Source organism: Mus caroli, chromosome 9 (assembly GCF_900094665.2).
Source record: "Mus caroli chromosome 9, CAROLI_EIJ_v1.1, whole genome shotgun sequence".
Taxonomy (NCBI): domain Eukaryota; kingdom Metazoa; phylum Chordata; class Mammalia; order Rodentia; family Muridae; genus Mus; species Mus caroli.
Window position 1 is genome coordinate 51,405,110 of NC_034578.1, and position 19,846 is coordinate 51,424,955.

A 19,846-nucleotide genomic window follows, 5' to 3' on the forward strand; every position below is an offset into this window, starting at 1 on the left:
CCTTCCTTCCTTCCTTCCTTCCTTCCTTCCTTCCTTCCTTCCTTCCTTCCTTTCTTTCTTTCTTTCTTTCTTTCTTTCTTTCTTTCTTTCTTTCTTCTTTTTCTTCCTTCCTTTACCCCCCCCTTCTCTGCATGCCCATATATGGGCATGTGTCCACACATGTGGAAATCAAAGAACAACTTGAAGGAGTTGTTGATTCTATCAGATGGGCTCAAGACATCACAGGTAGGGTTTCAGGCTTAGCTGCATGTGGCATCCACGATAGATACAATTTGTGGGCCTGATGACCTCAGGGGAGGCTCAACATTGACATAATTCTAGCCCAAAGATAACATGAGCATCACCCACTCTCCACTGAGGCCATTTTTATTTGAAGTGCTGAATTCGTGACTCTGACTGTGCTCCCTTTCTTCTTGGGGCCTCAGTCGCCTCATCTAGAGAGAGGTACATGGGTGGGCTAGCATCCCAGCTCTGATGAAAGATGATTCTCTGCTTGTCTCCCAGGAGGACGAGGGGAGGAATGTGCTGCCTGTTCCTCCAGGTCTAGATAAATCTCTCTGCTGAGGGAAGCCTTCCGTCAGTGCACCAGCTGTGTGCTGATGCTGGGTCTCAGGGTTCATCCCTGCCCTGGGGTACACACCAGTCAAAGAAGAGAGAAAAGAAGTGACCTACAACCACAGCCTGTACTTCTCAGACCTTGGCGGGCAAGGGGTGGTTGGAGTGCCTTTGGGCCGCAGAGGGGACTCCAACTCTAGCATTTCCAAGGTACTGGTATATACCAGATAATGTTCCGGTTTCATTATAGGACTGGTTCATTTAGCTGTCTTAACTGACCATAACCCCCATTTTATGAGGTAATGGAAGTGTATTGTGATAAATTGTGGAAGGCCACATAGCTAGTGACAGGGACACTTGGCACCCAGGTGAGCAGACTCCAGAGTTCATGGTGGGTTATTTGGTTTTTATTTTTATTTTGTTTTCTGGTGTTGGGACTTGAATAAAGTTGAGTAATTCACTTGTGCATACTGGGTCATCCCTGTCCCTGCACCCAGCTCTGTGAAGACCCCAACTCCACTCCCTCCGTATGTCTCAGCAATGTGGAATTTCCTAGAAACAACTGACTGGGAAAAGCATACATGGTGGCTAAGACACTAGTCTAGTGTGTTTGTAAATCCTTCAAACTAACAGTCACATAGTCCTTTCAGCCATCCACACAAGAATAACTATATATCAGAAAATATACACAATCAAGGGGGGAAGGCAGTAACAGAAATAGAAACAAAGGCTGTTTGTTTTGGAGCCAGGGTCTCACAATGTAGCTCAGGTTGGCCTCTCCATTCTGCCAAAGCCCAAGTGCTGGACTACAGGTCTATGCCATAATGAAGGCTGCACCAACACTTTCTCACTTCTAAGGCATCTATTTAGTTCTTCAACTTCTCTCAGTAATGTTTTGTACTACTGAATTTAAAGTTCCTTTCCACTCTTCCAGACATGGTGTGAAGATACCACCAGAACTTTATAGCACTTATTAAAACTAGAGAATTAAAGGAAGGGAGATGTGTGTGTGTGTGTGTGTGTGTGTGTGTGTGTCTGGGTATATGTGTACTTGAGTGTGTGTTGGTGGATACCTGTGTGGGTGCCTGTGGAGGTCAGAGATTGACACTGGGTGTCTTCTCCCATCACACTCTATCTTAGTCACTGAGCCAGGGTCTCTCACTCGAACCCATGGCTTATCAATTGGGTGAGTCTAGCTAGGTAGCTTGTCCCAGGATTCCCTCTTTCTACCTCCTGAATGCTAGGATGTCAAGAGGACTGCCATGCCCACCCAGACTTTCGTGGGTACCAGGAGAGTTCGTGGTAGGTTCTCTCTGAGCACAGCAAAGCTTCTCACTGACTGAGCCTTCTCCCCATCCCCCAGGGAGGAAGTCTCCACCAAACAACAAAATGTAAGACAAGTACAATCTCTGAAATGAAGGGTTCACCAGATGGTCTCAGATCCAAATTGAAAACAAGTGTTAGTGAACTTGAAGACAAATAATAGAAAGTATAGAAATATCCAAGAAATAGAGAGGAAAGAAACTTTAAATTCAGTAGTACAAAACATTATTGAGAGAAGCTGAAGAACTAAATAGATGCCTTAGGAGTGAGAAAGCGTTGGTGCAGCCTTCATTATGGCATAGACCTGTAGTCCAGCACTTGGGCTTTGGCAGGATGGAGAGCCAGCCTGGGATACATTGTGAGACCCTGACTCCAAAATTAATAAAAGGAGATAGAGACAAAGAGAGAGACAAACCAAGACAGAGAGACAGAGATATTGATTGATTTAATATTGGCCAAAAGTCAATATAATCTCTATAAAAATCCTGGGAGGTATCTTTGCAAAAACTGAAAAGAGCCAGGAATGGGAGAGATGATTCAGCAATTTAGAGAACTGGCAGCTCTGCCAAAGGACCAGAGTTCAACTCCCAGCACTCACATGGGAGCTCACAATGGTAACTCCAGTTCCAAGAAATCCAGTGCTGTCTTCTGACCTCCATGGGCACCAGACATACACTTGCATACATACTTGCAGTCAAGATATCCACACACATAAAATAATTAATAATAATGATAATAATGATGATGTTTTTAAAAAAGAAAAGTCAAGACCCAGAATAGAACAAAGTTGAAGGATTTATATCTCCTGATTCCAGAACATTTTAAATACCCTCTGTAATCAAAACTATGGCACACAGGTATCACAGAGTATTCACAGGGGCAAGTGCAGTTGAGCAAAACTCAGAAATTAATTTAAGATTATTGTGAGTTTACAGTGAACTGTTTTTCACTAAGATGAGAAGACAACCTAACAGAGAAATAAGAATCTTTCCAGTAAGGCTGAGGCATCTGAGAAAGAAAGAAGCCAAAGCTCTTCTCCAGCCAACCACACACACACACACACACACACACACACACACACACACACACAAACATACACATTCAAGATGGGACAAACTAATATAAATTATGTGATCTAATTATTCAATGTGAACTTAATTATTTAATGAAAAAGCTAAAGCTATAAAAACATTGAAAGAAGTAAATTTTATAGCCGTGAATTAAGCAATGATTTCTTATACTTGCCACCAAAAATATAAGCAACAAAAGAAAAGCAGATAAATTAGGCGTAATCAGAATTAAAACTATCTGAGCTTCAAAGGACACTAACAAGAACCTGAAAAAGTTAACCCAGAGAAATATAAGAGAAAATATTCTCCAGATCAGATATGTGGCCAAGAGTCTTGTCTTTAGAATATGTAAAGAACCCTTGCCAAGGCTGATGGTAGCACACGCTTTTAATCCCAGCACTGGGGAGGCAGAGACAGGCAGATCCATGTGAGTTCAAAGCCAGCCTGGTCTACATAGTGAATTTCAGGACAGCCAGGGCTACAGACAGAAACCAAACCAAAACAAACCAAACCAATACCAACAAAAACTAACCTTTGCCACTCAATAATAAACAGAATCAATGATAAACAAAGGAGAATTGAAAACACTTCTCCCTGAAGAAGTATAAACATTGACAAAAATCTTTAAAGGTTACTTAACATCATCAGCCATTGGGACACACAATTCAAAGCCACGCGAAATAACAGCTTACACCTGCCAGGCTTGCTGTAGCAAAAAGGGAGGTGTGTTGGCAAAGATGTGAAAGTCCTGGAGCCCTTGCGGCTGTAACTGCTCAGACGCCAGCTTCTCTCTTCCTGCTTCTCAAGAGCATGTGTTGAGCTGGGTATGGGATGAACTCTTTAACCCCAAAACTTGGGAGGCAGGCAGGTCTCTGATTTTGAGGACAGCCTGGTCTATACAGAAATGTCTAGCTAAGTCTATGGACTCTTAGGCTAGCTAAGAGTCCATAGTGACACCCTGTCTCAAAAAGGGAAATAAGAAATTTAAAGGTTATGTATTGAATTTCATCTGACTTAGTAACTCCCTCATAAAAGTATATCCAGGAGAACCAAAAATAGATATTGACACCCAAACTGAGACATGAATATTCATAGTAGTCTGATAAATTATTACACCCAAGTGTCCATCGGTGGATGGAGGGGGGTAAACAAGCTGTAACATAAAAAGGAATATTATTTAGCCATAGAAGGAATGAAAAACTGCTGCACCTTTAATCCTGGCACTTGGGAGGCTGTGGCAAGAGAACTGCTTTGAGTTCAAGGCCCGCCTGGGTGGCATAGAGAGAGCCTGTCTCAAAACCATCCCACCCACGCAAAGGGAAAGAGATGATAATAAATGTTATATCACCAGTAAATTGTGAAAGCATTAACACTAAGTGAGAGGGAAAATGGAAATAGGTCAGATATCAGCTCATCTCAGTAGACCGTCTCGGCAGAGACACATTAGTGGCTTCCTCAGATTAAAGGCATCAAAGAGCTTATGGGTCCAGGTGAAAACAGTATTCCAAAATCCGTGGTAATTATGGTTACACATCCTTGAGAATATACCACCAAACAAACGATACACTTTAACGGAGTAAATTTCACATATGTGACTGTATTTCAGTGAAGCCATAATATTTTTCAAAATAAAGGGATTTATAGTGACCTATTAAATACTTTAACATACATTTATAATACATACATATTTAATGCTCCAATATACATTACATACATACAAATTCCTGAGAAGAAAGGGTGAATGGGGTATAGAGACATATTTGAAGAAACCATGTCTATATTTTTTAAGTTTGGTTAAAAAATTAACCTACAAATTACACAGGAAAATCTAGTATTTTCGTGTCACTGAACCTCAGTTGGGCTTTAACAATAGGGAAAGAAAAATCCCACTCCAACCTGTCACGGTCAAACCCCTTGAAACAAAAACAAAAACAAACACAAACAAACAAAAAGCCAAGAGGACAGTATTTTAAAGGAAATGGAGGACAGAGAGAAAGGACACATTACATAAAAGGAACAAGGGCAGAAGTGACTGGCCACTGGCCACAGGAAACCATAGAGACCAGGGATGTCAGTGTGGCTAGAGCGAACATTTGGATTAAAGTCAGAATCCCCTTCACCTTTAAAAGGATGGTAAAAAAATGGCTGTTTTCCTACAAATCAAAGATAGGAGGACTTGTCACTAAACTGCTACCATAGATTGAAAGCATGTTGGAGACTTCTTTTCTGAGACAGGATCTCCCTCACTAGCCCATCCTGGCTTGAGCTTCCAACCCTCATGCCTCAGCCTCCTGAGGGCTGGCATCATTACAAGCATGTGCCACCATGCCTGGCCATCTTGTAAATTCTAAACACTGATTCCATCAGTAGGTGAAGTCTAATGAATCCCACCAGCACCCCTTAATAAGGGGAAGCCCAATGCCTAGTTTCCAACAAGCACGTCAGGGAAATGCCTAGCTTCCAAGGCTGGGTCTGAAAAAGAAATAGTTTCTATCTGACTCTCTCCACACATGTGACTTGGGATCCCTGACCCACTGTGTCAGATCTACCTAGCTGGAAGGCATGATGGTGACATCATGCAGAGAAGGCCCATAGAAAAACATGTATCCTGAGGAGTTCCAGAGGGTCACTTCCCAGCATGGCCTCCAGACATGTGGATGATTCTCAAGTAGCCCTGGTGACCAGCCACCGTGCTCTGAGGACACTTGAGTAACTCACAAAATAGACCATTGGCAAAGAACTAAGGCCTCCAGCCAAGACCAGGAAAGTAATCAAAATGTCTCTCGGATTACCCACATCCTAATCACAGGCAACTTTTAAATATGACATTTTTGGGAGGATGGGGTTTTATGGATGTGATTAAGGACCCCAGGACAGGAAGATGACCTTGTATTACCAAGCAGACCCTGAGTACAAGCACACTCATTCTGAAGAAGGTGGCAGCAGTTCAGGATGGTGGTAGTGGCGATGTGACAAACACCAAATAAACCAGGAAACTCAAATGATCCGTGACAGAATAAAGAAGAAATTCTCATGGCACACACAAAGAATAAAGAATGTACTGTTGAAACACTTGATGACACAAATGACATCTCAAGCGTAAGGTGCAACGAGAGCCAGGCACAGAAGGGTACGTTCTGAGCAGGTTGGCTTACACACATGATGTTTAAAAGCAGGCAGAGAAGTGGGTAGGCATGAAGGACTTTTCTGGAATGATGGGTATGTTCTATATTCGACTTGGGTTGCCAATCACATGCTGTGCACCTTGAAGTCAGTTTGTTTCACCATATGAAACATTTACCTCCATTAATAAAAACCCACCCACCCACTCAGCGCTTCAGATGGACATTCTGTGAGAAGAAGTTTAGGGAGCAAGTCCAGATGGCTCTCCTGTGGTCATAACCTTTATAGTTCTCAGCACCCTGCTCCTAAGTGTGGTCTACACATGTTTCTGTCAGGAGCCATAGTCAGCAATCCAGGCGACTATTTTTTTCTTTTAATTAATTAATTAAATTATTAATTAATTTTTAAATTAATGTATCCCGGGGCAATCACAATCTTATATGTATTTACATTGTGTACACACACACACACACACACACACACACATTGTGTATACACACACACACACTCTTATACATTCTGGTCATACCCACCACCTTCCCTAGCTTATCCCCATTCCTTGCCCCAAGTCTCTCTTCTCAACAGGTGCCCTCCTACTATCACTTAAAAAAGATTTTTATTATTATTAATTATGTGTGTGTTGTGGTGGCCAGAAGTGTAAGATCCCCCTGAAGGTGGAGTTATACAGGGTGAGGGGAACTGAACTTGGGACCTCTGCAAGAGCAGTATGTGCTCTTACACTGAGCCATCTCTTCAGCTCCACATTATCATGATTGTGTGTGTGTGTGTGTGTGTGAGAGAGAGAGAGAGAGAGAGAGAGAGAGAGAGAGAGAGAGAGACCCACTGTAGCATCCATTGCAGCATGCAGTGGCTGTACCACTAAAGACAATGACTTCTGATCCTACAGCAGCCATCAGCTGCCAATCGCACCTGGAGGAGGGACCGGGCCCCATGAGCCCCTCCCTCACCAATGACTGAATGTTGATGGGTCCTGTTTTGTGCAGGTAATCCCAGCTGCTTTGAGTTCATAAGTGTGACAGTCACCTGGTGCCTAAAAGAGCATCACACAATCCCCCCCCCCCCCCCCCCCCCCCCCCCGCGCGCCCCTCTCATTGTCTGACCCTTCCATTCTTTCTGCACCACAGCAGTGTCTTAAAGGACTCAGTGTGAAACAGAACTTTCTCCTACCACCACTGTCCTTACAGAGATAACACATTAGTTAGCAAATTCGCCTTCCCTGGAGGTTTTTAGGTTAGAATAGATTGATTCTCTGTGGGTGTTATAACGGAATGGGTAAGAACCCATCGACCTGGGAGGGTATCTGTTGTTCAGAAGGGCTTGCCCAAGGGCACAGTGATTAACTATGATCCCAGCACCTACAAGCACCCACAAGCAGAGAACCTACAAGGACCCAGAGTTGGCCTGGATTACTCTGAAGACATTGAAATTACTTTCATGTGTCTGGGACCAGGCCTAGTTTGCCTCAGGGACTCTGACTTCCCTGACAGATACTATCCTTTGGAATCTCTTGATACCAATGCCTTGACTTCCTATGGCTGTTAGAGTTCCAGCTCTGCCTCATTCCACTGACCTCGAACACCAAGGTCCTTCCCCTCTTCCATAGCACACTTCGCCTAGTGAGATTCTGTTTATTTTTCAGGTCTCAGATTTTCAAGTCTTCTTTCATCCCCAAGACTAAATTGGATCTCTATTACATTACTTCTATCTTTTTGATTGCCAACATTAAAAACCATTTTTATTGTGGTAAAATAAACACAGCATAGCAGTTGACATCTTTACCATTTAAGGTGTATAATGCCCTGGTCCTGAGTATTTTTTCCTTTATTTTCTTTACTACATTAAAAAATTTACTTGCATGTAGAGGTAAGAGGACAACCTGCAGTGGCTGGTTCTCTACTTCTACCATTTATGTTCTGGGATTGAACTTAAATTGTTAAGCTTGGTGGTAAGCAACTTTTCTGACTGAACACTCTCATCAGTGCCCCTCCCAAGCCCTTTGGTACTGGGTACAGAACCCATGTCCTCATGAAAGCCAAACTAATACCTACCACACACACACATACACACACACACTCACACTTACACTCACACCACACACTACACACATGCATATCAGCATTTTTTTCTTCACATTTTAAAATTACTTTTTGGTATCATTAAACTATAAGTTTAATGACAGATTGCATAATTGTTTATTAATGTCTTTCTTCATGTAAACTCCTTAAGGCAGAGGCTTGCTTTGTAGTCTCTGATATACTCTCGTGTTTAGTGCAATTCCTAAGTAATCAACAACAAATGATTTTGAGTATACGAGTATGTTATAAAACAGGAAAACAATAGAGATGGCAAAGCACAAAGAAAAAAAAAAGGCAGGCCACACTTCTGCACTAGGCAAATAGACAGTGGCGTGGAGAGGAACTAGAAGGCCCTGAGTGTTCCCAGTGCCGAGGACACTTGTACCGTGTGATAACATTCCATGCTGATGGTTCCTCTAAGGTTAGCACGTCCCTGAGATGGAATGATATCTCCCCGTTATCCTTGGTGAGCTTTGTCTGAGAGAAGAGCCTTTCTTGCCTAGCTTGCTGCAGCCTCCTGGACTGTCTTCCATGATGGCCTCTCGGGGGGTGGGGGGTGGGGGCTGCGGGGTCCTCTCCACACTGGCTTTTTTTTTCAGGCAGAGCTAAGAGTATAGCAGGTTTTTCTCGTGTGTGAGGTTGGGGGCAGTTTGGAGGCAGCAATTCTACAGACCAATCTTCTGCCTCACCTCTCCCAGCTACCTCATGTCCAGTCCCCTTGTGGCCACCACCATATCTGTTCCTTACTTCCCACTATGAGTGGCTTGGGAACCTTCCAAGGATGAAGGGATGCCCCTATTAGCTTCCTCTACCTCTCTGGCTGGCTGCCTTGGCCCTGTCTATCACAAGTAGGGCACATCAGATTCTCTAGACCAGGCTCTGAATGAGCCTGGCCTCAGCCTGCTGGTCTGATGGCCACTCCTGCATTCCCCTGTACCGGTTACCTCCCTGGGATCCATAACCTTTCAAAACTGTCTCCTTCTTGGGTTCCTCTGAGGACTTTCTTCCATTGGAGTGTTTCTCCCAAGCCTGGGACTTGACATGGCCAAGATCTAATCACCCAGGGCATGCTCAGTAAAGTTTCTGGTGAATGAATGGCATGGCCTACAGCCCGAGTCTCAAGAGGCATACCAGTTCTAGGCACCCCTCAGCTGCCCAATGCCGCCTGTTCCTCCACCTCCAGCCAACCCCTCTGCAGCTGAGGGAGGGAAGAAGAAGCTAGGATCTCTCAGCTTATAGGAGGTTTCTGGCACTTCCAACCCTACCCAGAAGCAGCTGTGCCTGGCTCCAGATGTGGCAACTTCAGTGACTCCAATAAGAGATCAATGGTCTCTTCTTGCAGTTACACTGCAAGGTTACCAGGGTATATTCACTTCCCCTGTTGGATAGATGGGGAAAGTGAGGCTCAGAGAGAGTATGTCTTGCTTTGAGTCACAGAATAAGTCAGGAGCAGAGCCCGACCAGAGCTCAAGTCTGCTTTGCAGTCTGCTGCCAAGATGCCCTGGGATTGGTTCTGGGGTTACTGTGCCTGTGGTGTGTGCGCCCCTGGATCTCTGAAACCATCTTCATATATGTTCAAGGTCAAGGAAGAAGTCAAGGTCATCTTCAGTTGCACAGAGAGACACATTGAAAATCGGAGAGGGTCAACAACTTACTCAATGTTGCTCAGAAAGCAGGCGATAGAGCTGACACTCTAACCCTGGCTTCCAGTCCCTGTCTGTCCTGCAGGGACCCCCTGAACCTGTGCTCCTTCCCATGACAGAGTCCTTTGCTGCCCAAGCTGAAGATGGCTCCCAGGTTTGACCACCTCTATCCGTGTTATCAGTGAGGCAGACCTAGGGCCTGTAAGCTCAGATGTTCAAAATTCCTCCCTAGTGACTAAGTTCCTGTCAACATAGACCTGATACATGGACTTCAGCAAACACTGGAGCTACTGACCCTATGCAGAAAGAGATGGGACAAATGGGAAGACTTAACATGCGTGCCCTATTAGGTTCTCTGGACAAATTCACCAGCCCTCACTAAGTGGAACAAGGGACTTTGAAAAACAGCAGACGGTATTCTTCATTTTCGGGATGGCCCCCGCTCACTGACCTCATGACATCATGAGTGATGCTACCCAGAATAGACCCAGAGCCTCCAGGGCCCAGGTCTTCCTATGCCAAGAGCATAGAATTGTTCAGGGCCACAGTTGCTCCCCTACACTTGCCATACAAGGGGAAGGGATACTGTTTCTGGGTAAACAGCAGCCCACTCTCCTGATGAGTTTGTCCAGGGGACCTAATGGGGCACATTAACATGTCTTCTCATCTGGCACACCTCTTCCCACATAGTCCTTATAAGGACAGTGGTCATGTTCTTGAGCGTTTTCAAACCTTGCAGATTCTGTACGTTATCAGACCTTGGCCCTTGTCCTTGAACTACCCTGTAGACAGCCCAGCTGCTTAGCACACTGCTCTCCCCGAGCCCTATCTTCCACTCTTCTGTTCTTGCTCTCTTATGGGACACAAATGAAGTTCCTCCACATCAGAGGCTTTAGATAACCTCAATCTTTGCTCAGGTACGGACAGAGAGGGTCAGAGACTTTCCAAGGTCATAGCAGGCTAGAACAGAAACCATGGGTGCTCCCTCGAACTTATCAGTCATTGCCCACCCCCGCCCCCCATACCATATACCAGGTCACCTCCAACCTTGGAAAGACAAAGGAACGTGCTTGCTGACTGAAAAAAAAATGTCTTTCTTAATACCAATGTGACTTGTACCTCAGTTGAATCTCTAATGGCCAACAGAGGAACAGACACACTGAATCACACTCCGAAGGGTAAATGTCCCTGCCCTGCTCTTTTTCCTTCACAGAGATCTGGTGAAGAAACCAGACTCAGAAAGAAGGGCAGCTTGCTTCAGGTCCTCCAGCATCACATCGTGATGTGGAGCCCCAAGCTCCACGTGCTGACCCTGGAGCACTGGACCCACCTGGTTTGTGAGTTGTCTTGGGAGGTCCCCAAGCTGGCCCCCTGCTGCTGATCGTCTCTGCTGTCAGGCATGTTGGAGTCCCTGGACAGACAGCAGTATCCTGCTTCAGAACCGCGTGGCATCTGCGGTGCGGTGCGGTCTCCCACAGTGAGAGGCTGGCCTTGAGGGGGCAGCGGGGGGGCGGGCATGGGGCTGAGGTGGGCGGTGCCTGAAGTGACCCGGAGGGCCCCATTTCCTCTCTATTTTCAGAAGCTCAGAATGTTCCTAGGCAGTAAGTTGCTCAGGACTAAAACTTTCCTTTTCTTCCTGGTTTTTCGCTGCATTCAAGACGAGGAGAATTTCAATGAAGCCAGCCTTCATTTTTATGCAAATTGGCCCCCTGTTCTCCCAGAAGGTCTGGCCAATGGGCTTAGGACTTCTAGGCCCTCAGAAAACCTCTTTACTGTCTTTAAAGGGACACTTTGGAGCAAAGGGGGTTCCCAGCACAAATCCAGACTGAGCCTGAGATGGCTACTGGTCCCAATGTCCAGCTTCAGCGTGTGTAGCCTCAACATGAACAGATGAATGCAACCCAGGAAGGTTTGCCCAGTCCCTTGCTCTAGATCCTGTACTGGACACAACAGGAGAGCCACAGCCCCTGCCCACAAAGAGCCCAGTATTGTGAGGACAAGAAAGCAGAATTTCCAATAAAGAGGACTACTGTATAGCTAGCTCATAGAAGCATCTACACTAAACAGGCATGAGAGAGAACCCCAAAATGGGGCCATTTGGGGACACCTAGACACAAGCAAGGGTTTGCCCCTTTAGTTTAAGGAGGAAAGCCTAGTTGGCAGGCAGCCATGAACAGAGAGGCAGGAAATGCACAGGGCAGGCGCTTTTCTCTGAATACCAGAGAGATTCTCTAAGGTGAACTATATATTCATTCCTGTGACTTCCATAATTAAAACAAAGTAAAATAACTATAATCCAGATGGCTTAGAGGAACAAAAGTGCATTCTCTCATCCTTCTGGAGGCCAGAGGCCTGAAATCCAGGTGTGAAAGGATCATGGAAGACTGCTGGCCTCTGCCCTAGTTTCTGTAGGTCAGTGCCCCTGCTTGTCCAACTTGGCTTTGACATGCAGTGTCCGTGTCCCCCCTACTCTCCCATGGCTGGCTTCCCCTCTGTCTACATCTCTGTTTCCTTAGAAGGCCATCAAGCATCAGACTAAGGTCCATCGCAATCCTGTATGAATTTATCTTAGCTGATTAAGCCTGCATAAACCCCATTTCCAAATAAGGCTACTCTTTGATGCTCTGGGAGGAGCATCATTTGGGGGAGACAAAACTTAGTGCAAATTTTGGCAGAGATTCTTATTGTTATTGGGAGAAATCAAGGTTCCCTTTTTGGGTCAATGGTTAATAAAGAATTTAGAAATAGACACAAAAGGAAGCCTGAGAACAATTTTATTATAATTTGGGAGAAAAACAACATGGCAGGTAAGGTTAAAATAATATATATATATATATATATATATATATATATATATAATATTATATATATATATATATATATATATATGTATATGTGTGTATATATATATATGTGTGTGTGTGTGTGTGTGTGTGTGTATCCTGACATCTGCCAGAGGAGGGAGATGGAAAGTCAAGTTTAAGTTAAGTATGGGAGTCAGAGAAACAGTGAGTGGTGAAGCAAGCATATTTAGGCTTTTGCCTGGCATCTGAAAAACAGACCAGGAGAAGGAAAAATAAAACCGGCTGTGGATCTGAATTCATAAGGTTCTATGGGGTTCCTGCAAGCTCTACTGCCAGCAGTGGAATGAACCACAAGCAGTAAGAAGAAAACCTACCTCAACATGGCTTAGTTAGCTGGGCTGGTTCAACCTCCTAGAGTCCGACCCTAAGCAGTTTATTTTTGGTCTATTTAAACACAGTAGAACTTTGGGGAAAGTTTCCTCATGACAGCTATCACAACAAAGCTTAAGGCATAACTACATCTAAAGGCCTTTGTAAAGCTCATGTCTTTTACAAAGTAGCTGTGACCTCTTCCACAAGAGTACATTCAATTGCCTGAGAAACAACAGGCGGAGGAGAAGAGTCTGCGGAGGAAGGTTTGCAATAAGCATAATAGCAAACCTTTTACAAAGTACATGGGGCCTCTTTCATAAGAGTGAGTTATTTGGGTGAGGCCTCACTCTACAGATAACAAATGTTACAATGTTCTTAACACATCTATTCCCAGCATTCTGGATGGAAAAAAAACCATGCGCACCCCTTCTGTTGATGAGGAAAGCCTGCATGTTTAACAGTTCTGGATTCTCTATTGCCGTCTGTAAGCATAGGGATCTTTTGCCCTCTACAGGGCACCAGATCCAAGATCTCGTGTCCCAAGACAGAAGGTTGCACCAGGGACATGTGACTAGAAACAGACATAAAGACCAATTTATGTAAAAAGGGCAAACTGGTCCAGAAATACAAGTGGGCTAGTAAGCCCCAACAGCATTGGACCAGAAGGAATTAGTCGTCCTAAGACATTTCCATAGCATCCCCTTTCATGTTTGTACCTCAGAGACTCAACATGTAGGAGTACATGTTCTGTCTGTTAGATGAAGCCAGGTGGGGAAGGGCTCCAGACTTCCCTGCCCACTAGCTTTTTGTCCTATGTTAACCTGGTGCAGCTTTCTGTGATCTTTAAACTGCTGTCACAGTAAGAAGAAACTGCTGTCACTCCCAAGAAGATCAATGAGTCTGCTGGTCACAGGTGATGCTCTTAACTGAGGAAGGCAAGTGACTAGGAAACACTGGCCTGTCCCCAAGTAATTCAGGGCATGAGCCACAGGAGGCCCGAGTCTTCTTCAAGATTCCCTTTAACTTTGTACTGATCCCGGAGTCTCCCTGCGCCTCAGTTTGAACTCTTTAGATCATGAAGTGATAGCCTGGAGGCTGTCCAAAGTCTCAGCCAGCTCCAGCTGCGCATGCGCGAGGAAGCCATGGGGAGAGCTTTGCCAGGGGGCTGATTGGCTGTGCTGAGGGGCCGGGTAATGTCACTGTAAGTGACGCCAGTGTGTCCCCACCATGGGGGAACTGAATCAGAAGTGTGGGGTGGGGAGACAAGGAATTATGGGCTTTTAAGTTCAGAAGCCTTGTTCAAGACAAAAGCTGGGGGAGAGGTTGGAGAAATGAGTGGCCTGGGACTGGGTGGGCAGTGCCAAGAAAACTGGCTGGATCTGCTTAGGTCAGTGAGATGGAAGGGTGATGCTACCCAGGGAAGTGATAAAGCTTTAGGATGCCCAGCAAAGGCGACAGAGGAACACCAGAGGGAACAAGGTCCAGGTAGCCTTACATCATAGAGCAGGAGGTGGCCTGTATGTCAGTCCCTGTGAGGAGAGGTTTGGTGGGCTGGCACCAGAGGCTGATGAGAACCGACTCTTAGTCACCTGGGGACAAAGGATACATTGTCTCAACAGAAAGTCAGTGCTGGAACACCATGACCAAAACACCAGGGAGTGGGAAAGGCTGCTCTAGCTGAGTTTGAAAATTGCAATATAGTTTCCCCTTGCCAAACAAATACAGCTACCATGGTTGTTATTCTATCTACTACAGTCCCCCTGTCCACTTTCTTGGCTGATGCCCAAAAGGAAAAGGGCTAACCATGAGAGCCTCCACCCTTGGGTTTCCTGGCCTCTGTTCTGTGGATAAGTTAGGCCAATTCAGAGTGGTGGGATAGCAGAAGGTGGTTAGAGTGGTGTGTGTGTGTGTGTGTGTGTGTGTGTGTGTTGTGAGTGGTGTATGTATCTGTGCTTGTGGGTCCGTGCAGGAGTGTAGGAGTTTGAGAGAACCAGGGGGTGTCAGGTATCTTCTATGTTTTTCTTCTGTGCTCCCCTGAGACCTCACGCTCACGGATTCAGCTAGACTGACTGCCCAGCAAGTCCCAGCCCTCTTCTGATGAGCCTTTTCATGAGTCCTGGGCATCTGAGCTCAGGTCCTTATACCTGTCCAGCAAGCACTCTTGCCCACTTGGTCGCTTCTTCAGCTCTGACTTTGGCATTTTGATGTCTCTCCCTCCCTCCCTGTAGCCAGGCACAAGGAAGCAGTGAAGTCCCTGTCCTTGTAGCTAGCTACAAGCCATCTCTTACTGAGCAGTTCCTCCCTGGTCCTGGATAGGGAAGAAGTCCCCAACCACAGGTCTTCATCTGACAGTGAGGGGCCATGGGAACTGTGAAGACCTGACTGCAGCTGCTGTTTCTTCCATCGAGGAGGTGAATGACCTTGACCAAGATGTTCCATCTCTCAGGACATTGTAGATAAGGCATGAATTGGATGGCTGGGAAGGCATCAGTGGGAAAGGTGCTCTGAGGCTCCAAGACACATAAAATAAAAATAAATATTAAATAAAAAAAAAAACAACCTTGAAAAAGATTTTTACTGAGTTCTTATTTTAGCTTTAAAATCTTCAGCTGTCCTTTTAAAGGGGACAGTGGGTAGAGAACAGCCTCTCTCCTTTAGCCCTTGTGTCTGACTTTAGATCTCTAGCTCTCTTTTAAAATATTATTTTTATTTTATGTGTGTGAGTGTTTGCTGCATGCTAAGTAATGTGACTGTCCTGAATGCAGTGTCTGCAGAGTCCAGAAGAGGGCATCAGATCTCTTGGAACTGGAGTTACAGATGGTTGTGAGCTGCCATGTGGGTACTGGGAACTGAACTGGGATCTCTGCAAGAGCAACCAGTGCTCTGGACAGATGAGCCATCTCTCCAGCCCAGCCCAGTCCCTTTTAAAGAAATGTCTTCTGCAAGTGACAGGTACGGTCGGGCTAGAGTTCAGGGAGTATGTGTGTTAGCTCCAAAGTCATCATAGTAAAGAGCAAAGCAAAAGCTTCCTTCTAAAATCCAGTTTCTGTAAATGAATTCTCTGTGATTCACACTGCCTGCTTTTTGTTTTTCTTTTCTTTTCTTTTCTTTTCTTTTCTTTTCTTTTCTTTTCTTTTCTTTTCTTTTCTGTTTTTCACTCTACACTGGATCACATGCTGGATCTATATATGGATTGTTTAGCTGCAAAGAATTTTCTAAATATTGTCATTTGCTAGGCTATATGAAGATGATCACCTAATGCCATCACCTGGCTATTGCTATCGAAGAAAATACTTTAAAAAACAAAAACCATTTTTTTTTGTCTTCGTAAACATCTTTAAATGCTTGCAGGTTAAAATTGAGTATAACTCATCCTTTCAAAAATTTAGAATGTAAATAATAGATGCCCAGAATACATTTTTAATTTGTGTGTGTGTGTGGTGTGTGTGTGGTGTGGTATGTATGTGTGTATGGTGTGTGTTTGTGTGTGTGTGTGGTGTGTGTGTGGTGTGTGTGGGGTGTGTGTGTGTGTGTGGTGTATGATATGTGTGTGTGTATGGTGTGTGTTTGTGTGGGTGTGTGTGTTGTGTGTATGGTATGTGTGGTGTGTGTGTGTGTGTGGTGTGTGGTGTGTGGGGTGTGTGTATGGTGTGTGTTTGTGTGGGTGTGGGTGTGTGTGGTGTGTGTATGGTATGTGTGTGTGTATGATGTGTGTTTGTGTGTGGTGTGTGTGGTATGTGTGGTGTGTGTGGTGTGTGGGTGTGTGTGTGTGGTGTGTGATATGTGTGTGTGTGTATGGTGTGTGTTTGTGTGGGTGTGGGTGTGTGTGGTGTGTGTATGGTATGTGTGGTGTGTGTATGTGTGTGTGTGTAGTGTAGTGATTTGAATGAGAATGGCCTCATAGGCTCATGTCTTTGAATGTTTGGTTCCTAGTTGATGGATTATTTTGAAATGGCGTGGCCTTGTTGGAGAAGGTGTGTCTCTGGGGTGGGCTTTACATTTCAAAAGCCCAAGCCAGAAATATTAAATGAAATCATCACATAAAGGGAAAGACAAAACCCTAACAGGACACCTTTCACCACTAAATGAAAGCTCCAGAGCTAGAAATGGGTTACATTTAACTGAGTTGTGGACTGAAGGGGCCCCATGGAAACCATTAAACAACCTAAGGCTATTGATTACCCTCTATAAACTGACGGTAAGGTCCTATTGTTAAAGACACTGAACACAAAGAAACAGAGCTGATGCCTGTCCAAAGCATCACCTCTGACTGATTTCTGCTTTGCACACTACCAGGTAAACACCAACCCAGCTACAAACCCTGTGAACCACAGGTAGATACACTGCAAGATTCTGGGGCAAGGGCTGGAGAGATGGCTCAGCGGTTAAGAGCACTGACCGCTCTTCCTAAGGTCCTGAGTTCAAATCCCAGCAACCACATGGTGGCTTACAACCATCTGTCATGAGATCTGATGCCCTCTTCTGGTGCATCTGAAGACAGCTACAGTGTACTTACACATAATAAATAAATAAATGGGTTTAAAAAAAAGATTCTGGGGCAAGAGCGGCATGAAAGCCGTGGAGTAACCAACCACTGTATGATTGACATGAAAGCCCACTCCATGAGACGGAGCCTGTGCTTGACGCTGCCCTGGTGGCCATGAACCTGAGACTAAATAGGCCTGGAACCTAGGGGAAAAGAAACACTGGTGTTCTGCTAAAGGGACAGGGTAGGCATAAAATGAGTTCTAATGATTTTCTGCTCTACTCAAATATCTGTGTCTTGCTCAGCCATCATCATGGAAGCTTTGTCCTGCAGGAGATGGGAGTTTATACAGAAATCCACAAATGGACAGTGTGCAGGGAGTGGGAGGCCTTGGAACTCTCAGTTCTAGATGGGAGGTCTCTGTCAAATTCCTCCCCTTGGGTCTCGGAGAACTCTGGAAAGATTGTAAGAGCCAGGGAACAGAGACTGTGGTGCAGATTCAGTGGAGAACTCTGGAAAGATTGTAAGAGCCAGGGAACAGAGACTGTGGTGCAGACTCAGTGGAGAACTCTGGAAAGGTTGTAAGAGCCAGGGAACAGAGACTGTGGTGCAGACTCAGTGGAGAACTCTGGAAAGGCTGTAAGAGCCAGGGAACAGAGACTGTGGTGGCAGTCTCAGTGGTATTTTGGAGGGCTATGTTTCTCACAGAGCTTTGTTGGGGCATTTTTTTTTAAAAAAACTTTACAGATCGTTTGCTTATATATTATGGTTTCCAGTTTTGTTTTTATGAGTTTTCTCTGTGTGTCTCAGAGCCTGTGTTTCTTGAGCTTTTTCTTTGTACTCTCTCTCTCTCTCTCTCTCTGTTTTGCCCTATTCTGCTGTTTATTTTTATTTTTGACTTCTTTTATTTTAATTTTTCCTTAAAAATTTTTTAGACTCCTGTTTATTTGCTAATGAGAAAGAGAAAGAGAGGGTGTGGATTTGGGTGGGCAGAGAAGCAGAGAGGCTCTGGGAGGAGTTGGGGGGAGGGGAAACCATAATCAAAATATATCATATGAGAAAAATATTTTTTCAATTGGAAAAAGCCTATTCTAGGCTTGCTCCATCTTGCAGATAAAATGAGATAAGATGTAAGCTCTCCAACACCATCTGTGCCTGCCTGCTGCCTGGAGTCACACTCCAAGGCCAAGATGTTTATGGACTAACCATTGAAACATTAAGCAAGCCCNCTCCAAGGCCAAGATGTTTATGGACTAACCATTGAAACATTAAGCAAGCCCTCCCCTGAACTAAACGCTTTTTTCTTTCTTTTTTTTTTTTTTTTTTGACAAGTTGTCTTGATCAGGGCAACGGAACAGTAAGGAGAGCACATGATGTGATTGGAGGTCAGAGGACAGCTTTCAGGAATTGGCATGTGACAAATCCCTGGGATCTGACTCAGACCGTCTGACCCGGCAGCAAGCACGTTTACCTGCTGAGCCACCTTGTCAGCCCATAGAATGAACTTAAAAATTGGATTTTCTTTCTCAATCACCCATTATCTATTTCATAAGTAGACAATATGGAGGATTATTTGCTGGCAGAGAAAGGTGACTCTGCAGGTGGTTAGCTTTTGAAACTGGTTGTGGTTGGCTGTTTAAGAAATAGTTGTGTACCTCATATCCCTGCTGGAGGCCTGGGAACGATGCAGGGCAGCCTGTATCTGTGACTAGCTGCCTGTAGGGTTCCAATGTTTGGGAACAAATATCTTGGCCACAAATTTAGATTAAAGCAGAGACACATAGAGAAATTAATATCCTCCCCTACCACCCACAAAACTGTAAAACTCTGTAGTGTGACATACTTGAAGAAATATCTGTGTCCAACACAAAGGTATCAATGTTCAACTAGAACCCAATTCTTGTGTCTAAGACAGTGGTTCCCCAACTTCATAATGCTGCGACCCTTTAATACAGTACCTCATGTTGTGGTGAAAATATTTATTTTTCACCATAATATTATTTTTGTTGCTACTTCATAACTGTAATATTGGTACTGCTATGAATCCTAATGTAAATGCCTGACATGCAGGACTTCTGACATGCAACTCCCAAAGCAGCCACAACCCACAGGTTGAAAACCAATGGTCTAACGAAAGAAAGCTGTCTTAAAGGAAGCTTTTTGATTTTTAAGAAATTTTTTGTTATTATGGGCGGGGGGGGGTCGTGCGTGTGAGGTCAGAGGACAACTTTGTGGAGTTGCTTCTTCCAATCCACCGTGATGTGAGTTCTGGAGACCCAACTCAGACTCCAGGTCTGTGTGGCAACCGCCTTCAATCAACTTGAAAGATGAGAGCTTTTGCTTTTTTTTTTTTTTTTTTTTTTTTTTTTTTTTT

At 44.7% G+C, this 19,846-nt stretch overlaps 1 protein-coding gene across 1 annotated transcript in view; it reads right to left on the reverse strand.

Moving 5' to 3' along the window:
* Acsbg1 (acyl-CoA synthetase bubblegum family member 1) overlaps nt 1-11,462 on the reverse strand; it is a 60,050-nt gene extending 48,588 nt beyond the window's left edge. Inside the window, exon 1 of the mRNA XM_021171826.1 lies at nt 11,141-11,462. Within this exon, the coding sequence (XP_021027485.1) occupies nt 11,141-11,328 (188 nt within the window). The 5' untranslated portion in view covers nt 11,329-11,462. The remainder of the gene's footprint in view (nt 1-11,140) is intronic.
* Nucleotides 11,463-19,846: the final 8,384 nt, after the last annotated feature.